Source organism: Scyliorhinus torazame, chromosome 2, assembly GCF_047496885.1.
Source record: "Scyliorhinus torazame isolate Kashiwa2021f chromosome 2, sScyTor2.1, whole genome shotgun sequence".
NCBI classification, from domain to species: domain Eukaryota; kingdom Metazoa; phylum Chordata; class Chondrichthyes; order Carcharhiniformes; family Scyliorhinidae; genus Scyliorhinus; species Scyliorhinus torazame.
The window spans coordinates 159,904,405-159,921,225 of record NC_092708.1 but is presented as its reverse complement, the minus strand read 5'-3'; the positions used below and the strand labels follow the sequence as shown (position 1 = coordinate 159,921,225).

The window sequence follows — 16,821 nt, the reverse complement described above, 5'->3', positions numbered from 1 at the left end:
TTACTTGAAAATGTCGTTTGTATGATTCTTGTTTCTTGAAACTAAGAATAGTTTGCTGTTCAATCTTATTATTTTGTTTTAGGATTTGAATGTTTTTGAATATTGCTTTTAAAATTCTACTTTGTTTTGTAACTGTGTCCAAACATGGGTCCAAAGCTCTGAATATGGCTTAAAAGTTTTTGAGTTGGAGGAACTGGGAGCATTCATCTTGTACCTCTGGACCTTGTTGCAGATGCAGTCCACTCTGATGGGACAAACATCTTCCCTGCCTGCTAGCTGTAAGAGTCCTTTCTAAAATTAGTTTGAGTTTCAATCAAGTTCGTCGTGGGCATTGGCCCACAGTATAAAACTAGAACAAATTGGTCATTTCAGTCAGAGAGGCCATAGGATGGCTGGCGGTGGAAATAAACAAAATGCTACAGGAAGGGTTACTTTTAATATAAGTTTTCAACTGAGGCATCTTCTAGGGATAGAGAAAAAGGAGCTTTATATTACATCTGGCTAAGCCTAAATGCACTGTTGCTGTGACATTGCAAAGAATGGTTTCGTTTGTTAGAGCTTTTGTAATTAAATTATCAAAGACCACATGTGTTGAAAATAACATGGTCTGGGATTGATTTTTTAGAACCCCACTTCATGCAGCTGCTTTTACAGACCATGTGGAATGCTTGCAATTGCTGTTAAGTCATGGTGCACAAGTGAATCCTGTTGATAAGTCTGGGAAAACTCCATTAATGATGGCAGCCGAAAATGGACAGTGTGGAGCTGTAGGTATGTAACAGAGACTTTTGTCTGCTTTCCAAAATGGTTTTAATAGGGAAGCAGACAATAAAATTGTTTTTACTTCTGTAAAAGCATTTCTGCACAAAGATTTACTTGAATATGGAAGACTTAGCTTAGAAGGTGTCATAACTGAAGGGGAAATAAACAACAAAAGTAAGAGAACAACACCACCCTCAGGCAGAGCAAAAAAGGTGACAAATGTGAGACGGTCAATGCAGGACTGAGGGTATTGTACCTTAATGCGCGAGGTATATGGAACAAGGTAAATGAGCTTGTTGCGCACATTGAAATTGGCCAGTACGATGTTGTGAGCATCACAGAGATGTGGCTGCAAGGGGATCAGGGCTGGGATCTAAATATACAAGGATATGTGTCCTATCGAAAGGACAGGCAGATGGGCAAAGGGGGCGGGGTTGCATTGTGAGTAAGGAATGAAGTTAAATAGATAGCAAGGAGCGATATAGGATCAGAAGGCAAAGAATCTCTGTGGGTAGAGTTGAGGAATCACAAAGGCAAAAAGACCTTGATGGAATTATGTACAGGCCCCCTAGCAGTAGTCAAGATGTGGGACAGAAAATAAATCAGGAGATAGAGAAAGCTTGTAAAAAAGGCAATATCACAATAATCATGGGGGACTTCAATATACAGATGGACTGGGAAAATCAGGTTGGTAGTGGATCCCAAGAAAAGGAATTTGTGGAATGTTTAAGAGATGGGTATTTTGGAGCAGCTTGTGGTAGAGCCCACTAGGGAACAGGCAATTCTGGATTTGGTGATATGTAATGAGGCAGACTTGATTAGGGATCTTAAGGTGAAAGAACCCTTATGGAGCAGTGACCACAATATGATAGAATTTACCCTGCAGTTTGAGAGGGAGAAGCTGGAATCGAATGTAACGTTTTACAATTAAATAAGAGTAACTGCAAAGACATGAGGGAGGAGCTTACTTGGCAAGAGTTGATTCCCTAGCAAGGAAGACAGTGGGACAGCAATGGCAGGAGATTTTTGGGGGTTATTTGGGAGGCACAGTAGAAATTCATCCCAAGGAGGAGGAAACATACTAAGGGGAGGACAAGGCATCCATGGTTGATCAGGGAAGTCAAGGACAGCATAAAAGCAAAAGAACAAGCAGACAAAGTGGCGAGGATTAGTGAGAAGCCAGAGGATTGGGAAGTCTTTAAAAGCAAGCAGAGGACAACTAAAAAAGCAATAAGGGAAGAGAGATGAAATATGAGTGCAGGCTAGCTAGTAATATAAAAGAAGATAGGAAGAGTTTCTTTCAATATATAAAAGGTTAGAGAGAGGCAAAAATAGACATTGGACCACTGGAAAAGGTGGCTGAAGAAGTAATAATAGGAAACAGAGAAATGGCAGACGAACTGAATAGTTACTTTGCATCAGTCTTCATGGTGGAAGACACCAGTGGGATACCAGAGCTCCAGGAGAATCGGGGGCAGACGTGAGCGCAGTGGCCATCACTAAGGATAAGATTCTGGGGAAACTGAAAGGTCTGAAGGTGGATAAGTCACCTGGACCGGATGGACTACACCCCAGGGTTCTAAAAGAGATGGCTGGGGAGATTGTGGAGGCATTGGTGGTGATCTTTCAGGAATCTCTGGAGGCAGGAAGGGTCCCAGAGGATTGGAAAGTGGCTCATGTAACACCACTGTTTAAGAAGGGAGGGAGGCAGAAGATGGGAAATTGTAGGCCGGTTAGCCTGACTTCGGCCATTGGTAAGATTTTAGAGACCGTTATTAAAGGTGAGATTGCAGAGTATTTGGAATTGCATGATAAAATAGGACTGAGTCAGCAATGCTTTGTCAAAGGGAGGTCATGACTGACAAATCTGTTAGAGTTCTTTGAAGAGGTAATAAGGAAATTAGAGAAAGAAGAACCAGTGGATGGATTTATTTAGATTTCCAGAAAGCCTTTGACAAGGTGCGACAGAGGAGATTGTTAAATAAGTTAAGAGCCCATGGTGTTAAGGGTAAGATCCAGGCATGGATAGAGGATTGGCTGACTGGCAGAAGGCAGAGAGTAGGGATAAAGGGGTCTTTTTCAGGATGGCAGCTGATGATTAGTGGTGTGCCTCTAGGGTCTGTGCTGGGACCACAACTTTTCACAATATACATTAATGATCTGGAAGAAGGAACTGAAGGCACTGTTGCTACGTTTGCAGATGATACAAAGATCTGTAGAGGGACAGGTAGTATTGAGACAGCAAGGGGGCTGCAGAAGGATTTGGACAGGCTAGGAGAGTGGGCAATGAAGTGGCAGATGAAATACAATGTGGAAAAGTGTGAGGTTATGCACTTTGCCTGTCCAAATCCTTCTGCAGCCCCCTTGCTTCCTCAATACTACCTGTCCCTCTACAGATCTTTGTATCATCTGCAAACGTAGCAACAGTTGAGGGGTCTGGGGCTGTAATCGCTGGTGTTTAGTAGGATGAGGGGTGATCTTATTGAAACTTACAGGATACTGCGAGGCCTGGATAGAGTGGACGTGGAGAGGATGTTTCCACTTGTTGGAGAAACTAGAATCAGAGGACACAATCTCAGACTAAAGGGATGATCCTTTAAAACGGCAATGAGGAGGAATTTCTTCAGCCAGTGGGTGGTGAATCTGTGGAACTCTTTGCCGCTCAAGGCTGTGGAGGCTAAATCACTGAGTGTCTTTTCGACAGAGATAGATAGGTTCTTGATTAATAAGGGGATCAGGGGTTATGGGGAGAAGGCAAGAGAATGGGGATGAGAAAAATATCAGCCATGATTGAATGGCGGAGAAGATTCGATGTGCCAAGTGACCTAATTCTGCTTCTATGTCTTATGGTCTTATGGACTGCAGGTATGTTGTATTGTTGGAAGTAATTTACATTTTTTCATTAAGGCAAGACAAATGGATAGGTGCACACGACATTGGAGAATGTGTTTACACTGTCATTTCTTGTTCAATGTTAAACTTTCCCCCTCCCTCCATAGAGAAGACAAAATATATGTATAATATTTATTAAATCATCTCTTGACATTTCACATCAAACATGTTATCCCCCAGTATGTTGGTATATTTTCATTTTCAAAATACCTTTTGTCATTATCCTGTTATTGGTCAGTTACTGCTTCAATAATTAATTCCAATTGCATTGAAATGGTTAGATGTGGATTTGTGACCTTGATCTTAATTCATCTAGGCTGTAAGATGTTTCCCAAAATAAGAAATAGTAAATTGGTTAGAGAGTGATGTTGAATAAAGATAGAAAGCTGAGTAGCTTGCAGGGCAGAAAAAAATGTTACAAAAAGATAATTTCCCATAATAAAAGCAGAAAATTCTCTAAACACTCAGCAGTTTGTGCAGCATCTATGGAGACAGAAACCTAGTTAACAGGCTGAATTGTACCTGCCCTGGTGGCCTGGTGTCAGTACATGGGGGAGGTTGAAGAAGCAAAAAATGTCAATTTGTCAGGAAGCTGGTAGGAGGAACCTGCCAACTTCCGCAATGACTCACACATAGAATAGAATAGAAACATTGAAAAGTTACACATAGAATAGAATCATAGAAAGGTTACAGCACAGCAGGAGGCCATTTGGCCCATCTTGTCCATGGCAGCCCAAAGACACCTAGGTGCCATTTCTAATCCCACCTTCCTGCACCCGGTCCATAGCCCTGTCCCTGTATCTTATAGCACTTATGGTGCAGATCCTGGTACTTTTAAAAAATAATTTAGGGTCTCTGCCTCCACCACCAACTCGGGCAGCGAATTCCAGACACCCACTAACCTCTGTGTAAAAAAGTTCTTCCTCATGTCCCCTCTAAACCTTCTGCCACTCTTGAATCTATGTCCTCTGGGACTAGAATTCTCCACCAAGGGAAACAATTTTATCCTGTCTACTCTATTTCATCCCCTCATAATTTTGTACGCCTCAATTAAGTCATCCCTCAGCCTACTTTGTTCCAAGGAAAATAACCCCAACTTATCCAATCTCTCCTCGTAGCTACATTTTTCTAGCTCTGGTGACATTCTTGTAAACCTCCTCTGCTCTCGGTCCAGAGTAATTACGTCCTTCCTGCAATGTGGCGACCAGAACTGCACACAATATATGGTAGCATGCAGGAAACTCCGTGGGACAAGCGGGTGTGCAGTTTAACATATGCTCCCAATAAAGGTGTAATGCAGAGGTAAAGCTTTCTGGACATGATTATGCACTAGTACCTCAGGAGGTTTAGACTCGCACGGTACATCATTGTTGATATTTGCAGCTTTATGGAATAAGATCTGCTGATAGACCAGCTGGGCACAAATGGTTAACGGACGGCCAAAGTCTCTGCAGGCCTTGAATCTCTTTGCCTCTGACTCCTTCCAGGAATATGCTGGTAAAATCTGCAGAATAATCTGCTGTGTATAAGTGCATATCTCGGATGAATAATGATATGTTCCCTGAAGCCGCCACTTATTTTGCATTTTGCAACTGACAAGGTCAGTTAGAAAGAATGGACACTCATTTCCAATATCAGATATGAATCACATGGGCCTTCTATCCAGGCAGAGATGCAGATTAGCTATCCTCGAGAGCCCAACTCTCTTTCATCTTGGAACTAAATAGATTTTTCAAAATAAATTTAGAGTACCCAATTCATTTTTTCTATTTAAGGGGCCATTTAGCGTGGCCAATCCACCTACCCTGCACATCTTGGGTTGTGGGTGCGAAACTCACGCAAACACGGGGAGGATGTGCAAAAGAACTAAATAGATAGTTTAAAGCAGCTAAAGTCTTGGCGGATCCAAACAGGAGGCATGTGATTATCAGTGGGTTTTTGGAGGGAGCTTCAGTGGTCCTAGTTAATGTGTGTGCTCCAAATTGGGATGGCACTGCTTTTATTAGCAAACTACTGGCTTCTGTTCCTGACTTGGGCTCACACCAGCTAATTTTGGGGAGTGGACTTAAATTGTAGTTCAGTTACACCGATCTAGACCTAAATCTCTGGTTCCATCAAGGATGGTGAAAGCATTATTGGCTCTTATGGAGCAGATGGGCAGGGTGGGGGGAGAAGATCCGTGGCAGTTTTTTGCATCCGAGTGATAAGGACTTTTCTTTTTTCTCCCATGTCCATCAGGTTTATTCTCGGATTTACCCTTTTGTGGTGCATCGGGGTCTCCTTCCTGGGGTGAAGAGGATTGGATACTCGGCAATTATCTCAGATCATACCCCACATTTTGTGAATTGGGTGTTCGAGCTGGGTCTCTCTCAACTCCCACCGTGGAGATTGGACACAGCATTGTTGGCAGACAAAGGATTTTGAAAGAGCATATCCTCTGCCATTAGGGATTACATTACTTTTAATAAGAGTGAGTCTATCTCACCTTCTACGTTGTGGGAGGCCCTTAAAGCGGTCATGGGGGCGGGGGGAGATAATTTCCTACAAATCACACAGAGAAAGGATTGGGAGAGTGGAGTGGCAGAGGTTGGTGGATTCCATCCTTGTGGTGGACTGGCAGTACTCACTGCCCCCTACGCCTGAGTTGTTGGTGAATAGGAAAAAGTTGCAGGTGCAATTTGAGCTACTCAACGGGTACGGCGGTGAGCCAGCTGCGATGCTTGAGAGGGACGTTCTATGAACACAGGGAGAAAGCCAGTCACCTTTCCGCGCACCAGCTGAGGCGGCAGGCTGCCTCTCGGGAGATTGTGCAGGAAAAGGGTTCGGAAGGCAGTTTGCTTTCCACCCCATCGAAGGTTAATGCTGAGTTTGAGGCCTTTTATCGAAGGCTTTGTAGATTGAAGCCCCCAGACGAGAGTTCACCCATGATATAGGTTTTGATAGGGTTGACAGTCCCGATGATGGAGAGGAAGAGAAGGGAGGTGTTGGAATCCCCGTTGGAACCAGAGGTGATTATGAAATGTATTGGTTTAATGCAGTCGGGTAAAGCTCTGGATGAATTCTCCATTGAGTTCTGTATGAAATTTGCAGGGCAGTTGATCCCACCGATATTGGACATATTTAATGATTCCTTATCCCGGGGCTTTTGCTGGTTACATTGGTGCAGGACTCTATTTTCCTGATTTTGAAGAAGGATAAGGACCCTACAGAGTGTGGGTCGTACCGGCCTATCTCGTTGTTGAATGCTGATGCTAAGTTGCTGGCTAAAGTGCTGGCAATGCGGTTGGAGCCCTGCCTTCCAGGGGTGACCTTGGAAGAACAGACAGATTTTGACAAGGTCGGCAGCTTTCGGCCATATATGTTGATTATTAAATCCTTCACCCCTCTCTGGCACCTGAACCTGAGGTGATTGTCTCAATAGATGCTAAAAAAGTGTTTGATAGGGTCAAGTAGGGGTATCTTTGAGATTTTTGGGAGGTTTAGTTTCCGGCCAAAGTTTGTGGCTGTGATTTAACGGAAGGGTTTCTAAGTATCATTTCAGGCGGGTTTGGCTGGCAGTTTCTCTAGGGATCTATTGGTGCTTTTTCCACTGCTGACTAACCACACCTCGTCATTTTTTTGTACCTTGGTGAGTTTCTCTCCGGGCTATCCCACACTTGGAATATTTTTCATCACTGGAGAGGTAACTCACTGGCCATACTGGCTCCTCCGAGATCGCGACATTGTTTTGAAAGGGTGGCCCGATCTCGAAGTGAGCTTGAGGGTCACCCACACCTACCACCATGGGCAGTGTCATCCCCCACACACATATGGACATTAATTACCCCCACCCCCTCAAGTGAGGACACTCTGCTATGGGGTCACTGAGGACCCCCACTTTTCAGGCCTTCCCACGCCCCTTTACGGGACCACTTTCAGGACCCCCTGACCCCGCCACCCAATCTTCCGGAGGCCCCATCATACCTGTCCTTCACTACCCCGACCCTTCATACTCCCCTCATCCTTCCACAGGCATGGCTTCCCTTAGGCCCCAACATTTGGCATTGCCACCCAGGCACTGACATCCTGGCAGTGCTCCTAGAATCCTGGAATTCCCTCCCAGGCACACTGGCACAACAAGGTGGCAATGCCAAGCTGCCAGCTTGGCAGTGCTCGGGTGCCAGGGGGAGAGCCAGGATGCCACCCTTTTATCTCCCTGACCACCCAGTGGCCTTCAATGTCCTGGGAGACCCACCAGGTGCTGTTCAGCTTGGTGCACGTTTGTGTGGATCAGTGCTAAATAATAATAATCACTTATTGTCACAAGTAGGCTTCAATGAAGTTACTGTGAAAAGCCCCTAGTCGCCACATTTCGGCGCCTATTCGGGGAGGCTGGTACGGGAATTGAACCGTGCTGCTGGCCTGCCTTGGTCTGCTTTAAAAGCCAGCGATTTAGCCCTGTGCTAAACCAGCATCGGTTTGTACCGGGTAGGCTAGATAGTGGGTTCCAGAGTTGGCAAAGGGCAGGAATTAGGAGGATGGGGGATATAATTATAGATGGGAGCTTTCCCAGCTTGAAAGCCTTGGAGGATAAATTTGTTTAGGTATTTGCAGGTGCGAGACTTCCTGAGAAAACAGGTGCCGGCCTTTCCGCTGCTGCCGCCACGGGGGACACAGGATAGAGTAGTCTCCAGTACCTGGATGGGAGAGGGGAAGGTTTCAGATATTTACCAGGAGCTTTCGGAGGCAGAGGAAATTCCGGTGGGGGAGCTTAAGGGCAAGTGGGAGGTCGAGCTAGGAGGAGAGATAGAGGTGGGTCAATGGGCGGATGCCCTAAGCAGGGTTAATATCTCCTCATCATGTGCCAGTCTCAGTCTGATACAATTTAAGGTAGTCCACTGGGCACACATGACAGCGGCTCGGATGAGCAGGTTTTTCGGGGTAGAAGATAGGTGTGCGAGGTGCGCGGGAAGCCCAGCAAATCATGTCCACATGTTTTGGGCATGCCCGAAGCTTCGAGGGTTTTGGCAGGGTTTTGCTAAGGCAATGTCCACGGTGTTAAAAACATAGGTGGTGCCGAGTCCGGAGGTAGCAATCTTTGGAGTGTCGGAAGAGCCGGGAGTTCAGGGGGCGAAAGAGGCTGATGTCTTGACCTTTGCCTCCCTGGTAGCCCGGAGACAGATCTTGTTAATGTGGAGGGACTCGAAGCCCCCGAGTAGAGAGACCTGGGTTAGTGACATGGCTGGGTTTCTCAGTCTCAAGAAAATAAAGTTCGCCTTAAGAGGGTCAATGGTTGGGTTCACCCGGAGGTGGCAGCCGTTCGTCGACTTTCTCGGGGAAAATTAAGATGTCAGCAGATGTAGTATTCCAAGGAGGGGGGGGGGGGGCGAAGAGTGGGCCGGATTGTTGTTTTATGGTTGGGGTGTGTGAAGATTGAGATGGGGTGGAAATGTTTATTAGAACATGTTGATGTCATTGTCTATGTTATTTTTTAAAAAAAATTTCAAATACCTTAATAAAAATATTTTTTTTAAAAAGTGGGTTGGTGTAGACTCGATGGGCCGAATGGCCTCCTTCTGCACAGTATGTTCTATGAAGGAAGCTATCACCATGTTGACTCTAGCAAAGACTATTTGGGGAGAAAAGAGGGAGACACTGAAGAAGAAATAAAAACCTCGGGATTACATTCCTTTTAAATGTCTGAATGAACCTACCCGACAAGAACAGGGGGAGGTTATCCTACTTCTGCAAGTCAGATTTAACCCCATTCGCCAGAGTAGCATAATTTGTTTTATGAAGTGAGGTCCAATCGGGCGCCACCCAGATAACAAAAGTTAGTTATGGCAAGGCGAAAAGGCAACTTCCCCAAATTGGTTCCCCTCCCTGGGGGATTCATTGGAAAGTGCTCGCTTTTATTCCCCCCCTCGCTCCCTGCTGCCTTAGCTGTCCTGGAAGAAGTCAATAAACGGTTTCCATCTCCAGGCAAACCATTCCAACGACCCCCTCAAGGTGAACTTAATTTTCTCCAGTCTAAGGAAGTCCGCGGGGTCGCTCACCCACACTCCTGGTTTTGGTGGCTCCGAGTCCCTCCACGCCAACAGGATCTGTCTCCAGGCTACCAGAGGGGCAAAGGCCAGAACGTCGGCCTCTCTCGCGCCCTGGACTCCCGGGTCTTCCGACACTCCAAACACTGCCAATTCTGGACTCGGGGGCCACCTTCAATTTCAGCACCTCCGACATCAGCACGGTAGCATTGAGGATAGCACAACTGCTTCACAGCTCCAGGGTTCCAGGTTTGATTCCGGCTTGGGTCACTGTCTGTGCGGAGTCTGCACATCCTCCCCATGCGTGCGTGGGTTTCCTCCGTGTGCTCTGGTTTCCTCCCACAGTCCAAAGTTTGCAGGTAAGGTGGATTGGCCATGATAAATTCCCCTTAGTGTCCAAAATTGTCCTGAGTGTTGGGTGGGGTTACTGGGCTATGGGGATAGGGTGGTGTGGACCTTGGGTAGGGTGCTCTGTCCAAGAGCCGGTGCAGACTCTTGCCGAATGGCCTCCTTCTGCACTGTAAATTCTATGATAATCACGTCAGCGAATCCCGGCAAACTACCTCCAGTTTCAGACAGACTCAAAACATGTGTTCATGGTTCGCGGTGTAGCCACCTGGGTTGCCCAACTCCCGCCGTAAAATGGAGAACAGCAAAGGCTGCAGGGAAATTCAGTCAACACAGGCAGAAACTAGCAGGTGCACGTTACTGTGTATTAAACTCTGCAAAAGCCCAGACAGCATTGATTTAAAAAAAATATATATATTTTATTGATTATTAAAGATATTCCGTTTTTACAACTTAATAAAGGAATATACATTAAACGTTATTTAAATAATATATTAAACTAACAACAGATGGAAAACGAAATAAACAAAAAGCAAATATCAACAACTAACTAAGAAAAAACAAGAACACGGAATAATCCTCCCCCCTGGGCCGCTGCTGCTGTCTTTTCTGTTTTTCCATTATTGTTCCGCGAGATAGTCAAGGAACGGTTGCCACCGCCTGGTGAACCCCTGAGCCGATCCTCTTAATGCATATTTTATTCGTTCCAGTCTTATGAACCCTGCCATGTCGTTTATCCAGGCCTCTACGCCCGGGGGCTTCGCTTCTTTCCACATAAGTAGAATCCTTCGCCGGGCTACTAGGGACGCAAAGGCCAAGACGTCGGCCTCTTTCGCCTCCTGCACTCCCGGTTCTTCTGCAACCCCAAACATAGCCAACCCCCAGCTTGATTTGACCTGGACCCCCACCACCTTTGAGATCACTCTTGCCACACCCTCCCAGAACTCATGCAGTGCTGGACACGACCAGAACATGAGTGTGGTTCGCCAAGCTTCCCGAGCACCTCCCACACCTGTCCTCCGCCCCAAAAAACCTGCCCAGTCTTGCTCCCATCATATGCGCTCTGTGTAGAACCTTAAATTGAATCAGGCTAAGCCTGGCACACGAGGAAGAGGAATTTACCCTACTTAGGGCATCTGCCCACAGCCCCTCCTCAATCTCTTACCCCAGCTCCACTTCCCATTTTCCCTTCAGCTCCTCTACCATCGCCTCCCCCTCGTCTCTCATCTCCCTGTATATTTCAGACACTTTACCTTCTCCAACCCATGCCCCCGAAATCACTCTATCCTGGACTCCTTGCGTCGGGAGCCGCGGAAATTCCCTCACCTGTTGCCTCGTAAATGCCTTCACTTGCATGTATCGGAAAGCATTCCCTGGTGGCAACTTATATTTTTCTTCCAATGCTCTCAAACTCGCAAACGTCCCGTCCACAAACAGGTCCTTCAGCTTCCTAATTCCTGCTCGCTGCCAACATTGAAATCCCCCATCTATCCTCCCCGGGACGAACCTGTGGTTATTCCTTATCGGGGACCACACCGAGGCACCCGTCACTCCCCTATGTCGTCTCCACTGCCCCCAGATCTTCAAGGTCGCCACCACCACTGGGTTTGTGGTGTACCTTTTCGGGGAGAACGGTAGCGGCGCCGTCGCCAGCGCTTTTAGGCTCGTTCCCTTACAGGACGCCATCTCCAACCTTTTCCACGCCGCACCTTCTTGCCTCATCCACTTACAGACCATCGACACATTGGCGGCCCAATAGTAGTCACTCAGACTCGGCAGTGCCAATCCCCCTCTGTCCCTACTGCGCTGCAGGAACCCCCTCTTTACCCTGGGGGTCTTTCCCGCCCACACAAAGCTCATAATGCTCCTGTCTATTTTTTTGAAGAAGGCCTTTGTAATCAGGATGATAGGAGGCACTGAAACACGAAAAGAAACCTCGGGAGGACCACCATTTTAACCGCCTGTACTCTGCCCGCCAATGACAGGGGCACCATATCCCACCTCTTAAAGTCCTCCTCCGTCTGCTCTACCAATCGCGTCAGGTTAAGTTTATGTATGGTTACCCAGTTCCTGGCCAACTGAATCCCCAGGTATCGAAAATTCCTTGCTGCTACTCCTCAGCGGCAGAGCATCTATCCCCCTGCCCTGTTCCCCAGGGTGCATCACAAAAAGTTCGCTCTTTCCCATATTTAATTTATATCCCGAGAACTCTCCAAACTCCCTGAGTATCTGCATTACCTCTGGCATCCCCTCTACCGGGTCCGCCACATATAGCAGCAAATCGTCTGCATATAGTGACACTCGATGTTCCTCTCTCCCTCTAAGCACCCCCCTCCACTTCTTAGAGTCCCTCAGCGCTATGGCCAATGGTTCAATTGCCAACGCGAACAGTAATGGGGACAGGGGGCACCCTTGTCTTGTACCCCTATGTAATCGAAAGTATCCCGATCTTTGCCTGTTTGTAACGATGCTTGCCACCGGGGCCGCGTACAAGAGTCTAACCCATCTAATGAACCCCTCCCCAAACCCAAATCTCTTCAGCACCTCCCACAAATACCCCCACTCCACCCTATTGAATGCCTTCTCTGCATCCATCGCCACCACTATCTCTGCCTCTCCCTCAGGTGGGGGCATCATCATCACCCCCAGCAACCTTTGTACATTGGCATTCAATTGTCTCCCCTTAACAAACCCTGTCTGGTCGTCATGTACCACCCCTGGGACACAATCCTCTATCCTTGTCGCCATCACTTTGGCCAGCAGTTTGGCGTCTACGTTTAGGAGGGAGATGGGCCTGTATGACCCGCACTGCAGCGGGTCTTTGTCTCGTTTCAGAATTAGCGATATCGTCGCCTCCGACATTGTCGGGGGTAATGTCCCCCTTTCCTTAGCCTCATTAAAGGTTCTCTCCAAAAGCGTGGCCAACAGGTCCGTATACTTCCTATAAAATTCCACCGGGAACCCATCTGGTCCCGGGGCCTTCCCTGCTTGCATGTTCCCAATTCCTTTGATCACCTCATCCACCTCAATCTGCACCCCCAGACCTGCCACCTCCTGCCCCTCCACCCTCGGGAACTCTAGCTGGTCCAAAAAGTGTATCATTCCCTCTTTCCCCTCCGGGGGTTGGGACTTGTACAGCCTCTCATAGAATGTCTTGAACACCTCGTTCACTTTCCCTGCTCTCTGCTCCATCTTTCCCGTTTCGTCCCCAACTCCTCCAATCTCTCTCGCCGCCCCCCTCTTCCGAAGTTGTTGGGCCAGCAGCCGGCTCGCCTTTCCCCATATTAATATTGTATCCCCTGTGCCTTCCTCCACTGTGTCTCTGCCTTTCCCGTGGTCAGCAGGTCAAACTCCGTCTGTAATCTTCGTCTTTCCCTGTATAGCCCTTCGTCTAGGGCCTCCGCATACTTCCTATCCACCCTCAAAGTTTCCCCTACCAATCTCTCTCTTTCTTTACCCTCTTGTTTCCCCTTGTGGGCTCTGATGGAAATCAGCTCTCCTCTAACCACTGCCTTCAGCGCTTCCCATACTACTCCCACCTGGACCTCCCCATCGTCATTGACCTCCAGGTATCTTTCGATACATCCCCTCACCCTTCCGCATACCCCCTCGTCCGCCAGTAGTCCCATGTCTAATCGCCAGAGTGGGCGCTGGTCCCTTTCCTCTCCTAGTTCCAGCTCCACCCAATGCGGGGCGTGATCTGAAACGGCTATGGCCGAGTACTCCGTTCCTGCCACTTTTGTGATCAATGCCCTTCCCAAAACAAAAAAGTCTATCCGGGAATATACCTTGTGGACATGGGAGAAAAAGGAAAACTCTTTACCCATCGGTCTGGCAAATCACCACGGATCTACTCCCCCCATTTGCTCCATGAATCCCTTAAGCACCTTGGCCGCTGCTGGCCTTCTCCCGGTCCTGGATCTGGACCGGTCCTGGGTCAAGCACTGTGTTGAAGTCCCCCCCCCGCCCCATTAACAAGTTTCCCACCTCCAGGTCCGGGATACGTCCCAGCATTCGCTTCATGAATCCCGCGTCATCCCAGTTCGGGACATATACGTTCACCAGCACAACCGCCTCACCCTGCAATCTGCCACTCAACATCACATACCTGCCCCCACTATCCACCACTATGGTCTTAGCCTCGAATGATACACGTTTCCCCACCAGTATTGCCACCCCTCTGTTTTTCGCGTCCAACCCTGAGTGGAACACCTGTCCCACCCATCCTTTCCTTAGTCTAACCTGATCCGCCAACTTCAGGTGCGTCTCCTGGAGCATAACTACGTCCGCCTTCAGTCTTTAAGTGCGCAAACACCCTTGCCCTCTTAATCGGCCCATTTAAACCTCTCACATTCCTCGTGATGAGCCGGGTTGGGGGGCCATTTACCAACCCCCCTTGTCGACTAGCCATCCCCTTTTTCAAACCATCTCCTCACCCAGGTTTCACGCGCCCTCCCGTCCCGACCCCCTCGTCTCGTATCAGCTCCCCCTTACTCTCAGCAGCAGCAACCCAGTTAATCCCCCCCCCCCCCCCCCAAGATCCCCCTCTAGCTTGATTACTCCCCCCATATTGCATCCGGAAGTCAGCTAACTCTGGCTGACCTCGCCTTCCCCCGTTCATCCTTTGACCTCCCTGCGTGTGAGGCTCCCTTCCTTCCTGCGCCCTTTTTCCCGCCATAGTTTCCATAGCGCGGGAAAATACCCGCGCCTTCCTCTCGGCCCCGCCCCTAATGGCGCAGTTCCCTCATTCCCCTTCCCTGTCCCCTTTTCCACCGGCGCCCACATTTCTTCATTTCCCCCACATCGGGGGGAGAAACATTCCCTGTCCAACATTATTATACATTAGCCCTCCCGTCTCCCCACTTTACATTTCTGTGCCACCACCTCGCTACCCCTCTCCGGGCATCAATTTCTCAAGTCTAGTCCAGTTTCTCTTCCTGAATGAATGTCCATGCCTCCTCCGCCGTCTCGAAGTACTGGTGTTTGCCCTGATGTGTGACCCACAATCTCGCTGGCTGCAGCATCCCAAATTTGACTTTCTTCCTATGGAGCACCGCCTTGGCCCGGTTGAAACTCGCCCTCCTTCTCGCCACCTCCGCACTCCAGTCTTGATACACGCGTGTCACCGCGTTCTCCCACTTGCTACTCCGTGTCTTCGTAGCCCAGCTCAGGACCATCTCCCTGTCCCTGTAGCGATGGAACTTCACCACTATTGCTCTTGGTGTTTCCCCTGCCTTTGGTCTTCTCACGAGGCCCCGGTACGCTCCCTCCACTTCCAGGGGGCCCGTTGGGGCCTCAGCTCCCATTAGAGTATGGAGCATCGTACTCACATACGCCCCAGCATCAGCTCCCTCTGTTCCTTCGGGGAGACCTAAAATCCGTAGGTTCTTCCTCCTCGAGCTGTTCTCCAGGGTTTCCAGCCTTTCTATGCACCTCTTGTGTAGTGCCTTGTGCGTCTCCGTTTTTACCACCAGGCCCTGTATCTCGTCTTCATTCTCGGCTGCCTTTGCCTTCACTCCACAGAGCTCCATCGCCTGGACCTTTTGTGTTTCCTTTAGTCCCTTGATTGCCAGTAACATCGGTGCCAGCACCTCTTTCTTGAGCTCCTCCACACATCGTCGGAGGAACTCCTGCTGTTCCGGGCCCCATACCATCTGGGCTCCCTCAGCCGCCATCTTGCTTCTCCCTTCTCTTCTCTGCCGCTGCTCCAAAGGATCCTCCGCAATCTGGCACTACTGTCGCTCCTTTCCATCCACACCCGGGGGGGACTCCTTCCTTTGTCACCTCACACTGGGTTTGGCCGCAAAAAATTTCGTTGGGGCTCCCGGTAAGAGCCCAAAAGTCCGTTGAAACGGGAGGTGCCGAAATGTGCGGCTTAGCTGGTCATCGCCGCAACCGGAAGTTTCCCAGACAGCATCGATACAAGCAGCCATCTGCATAATAATGTAGCAGCCATCTACATACTAATGCGCGATCCCCGGGAACAATCGAAACATTTGAGATAAACAAAGACTCCTCGGCACCAGCAGGAGCCAACACAAAAGAGGTTAATGGACACCTCAAGATCAGGAAACCGCTCCAGTATTGGAGAAATCGAACCAAGCGATTGGGGAAAAAAAGTCCAATCACTTGGAACTAGGTACAGGGTCCGCCCCGAATGGCGGGAAGCCCCTGGGGACTATAAAGTTAAGCCCCCAAGTTCAAATCATCCTTCTTGACCGGGTCACTCAGCAACGCGAACCAACCCTTGACAGTGACCGGTTCAGCTGCCGCCAAGATCCAGTAAGTCTTAAGCTAACGCTCGCTACAAGATAGGCGCTCCTAGCTTCCAGTCCGTACCAACTTTGAATCCCACAGACTCAGAACCCGAACGAAAGGCCATTTGTTCCCCTGACCTGGTGGGCCAGTCCGAAGCTAAGTATAGGCCTATTAGTTGTAGAAGTAGCTTAGAAGTAGATTTTATGCATGAGTAGTGATTACTGTGTATAATAAATGTGCTTTGATTTGAATCTTACTAATTGGTGTATTGAGTTATTGATCATTACTTGAACTTGAACCTCGTGGCGGTATCATAAAGATACCTGGCGACTCGAGAGCAAAGGTTATAAAACAGAGCCAATTGAACCAACTAAAAATTAGCAACAGCAGCACCCCCCGCACACCGCCCACACCTATCCTCCACCCCCTCAAAGGACCTACTCATCCTAGCCACCGTCATGTGCGCCTTGTGGACTATTTTAAATTGAATGAGACTCAACCTGGCACACAAAGAGTACGCATTTGCCCACCCCAGAAC

The 16,821-nt window shown here is 48.5% G+C and overlaps 1 protein-coding gene across 13 annotated transcripts in view; it reads left to right on the top strand.

The window, feature by feature from the left end:
• Nucleotides 1-16,821, top strand: part of LOC140392940 (serine/threonine-protein phosphatase 6 regulatory ankyrin repeat subunit C-like) — a 361,058-nt gene that overhangs the window by 268,274 nt on the left and 75,963 nt on the right. For all 13 annotated transcript variants that reach the window (XR_011935463.1, XM_072478798.1, XM_072478764.1 and 10 more), the window contains one exon: nt 626-771. Coding sequence is in view for 12 of the 13 variants with exons in the window: in XM_072478798.1 (XP_072334899.1) it covers nt 626-771 (146 nt within the window). In the remaining variant the exon portion in view is untranslated. The remainder of the gene's footprint in view (nt 1-625; nt 772-16,821) is intronic.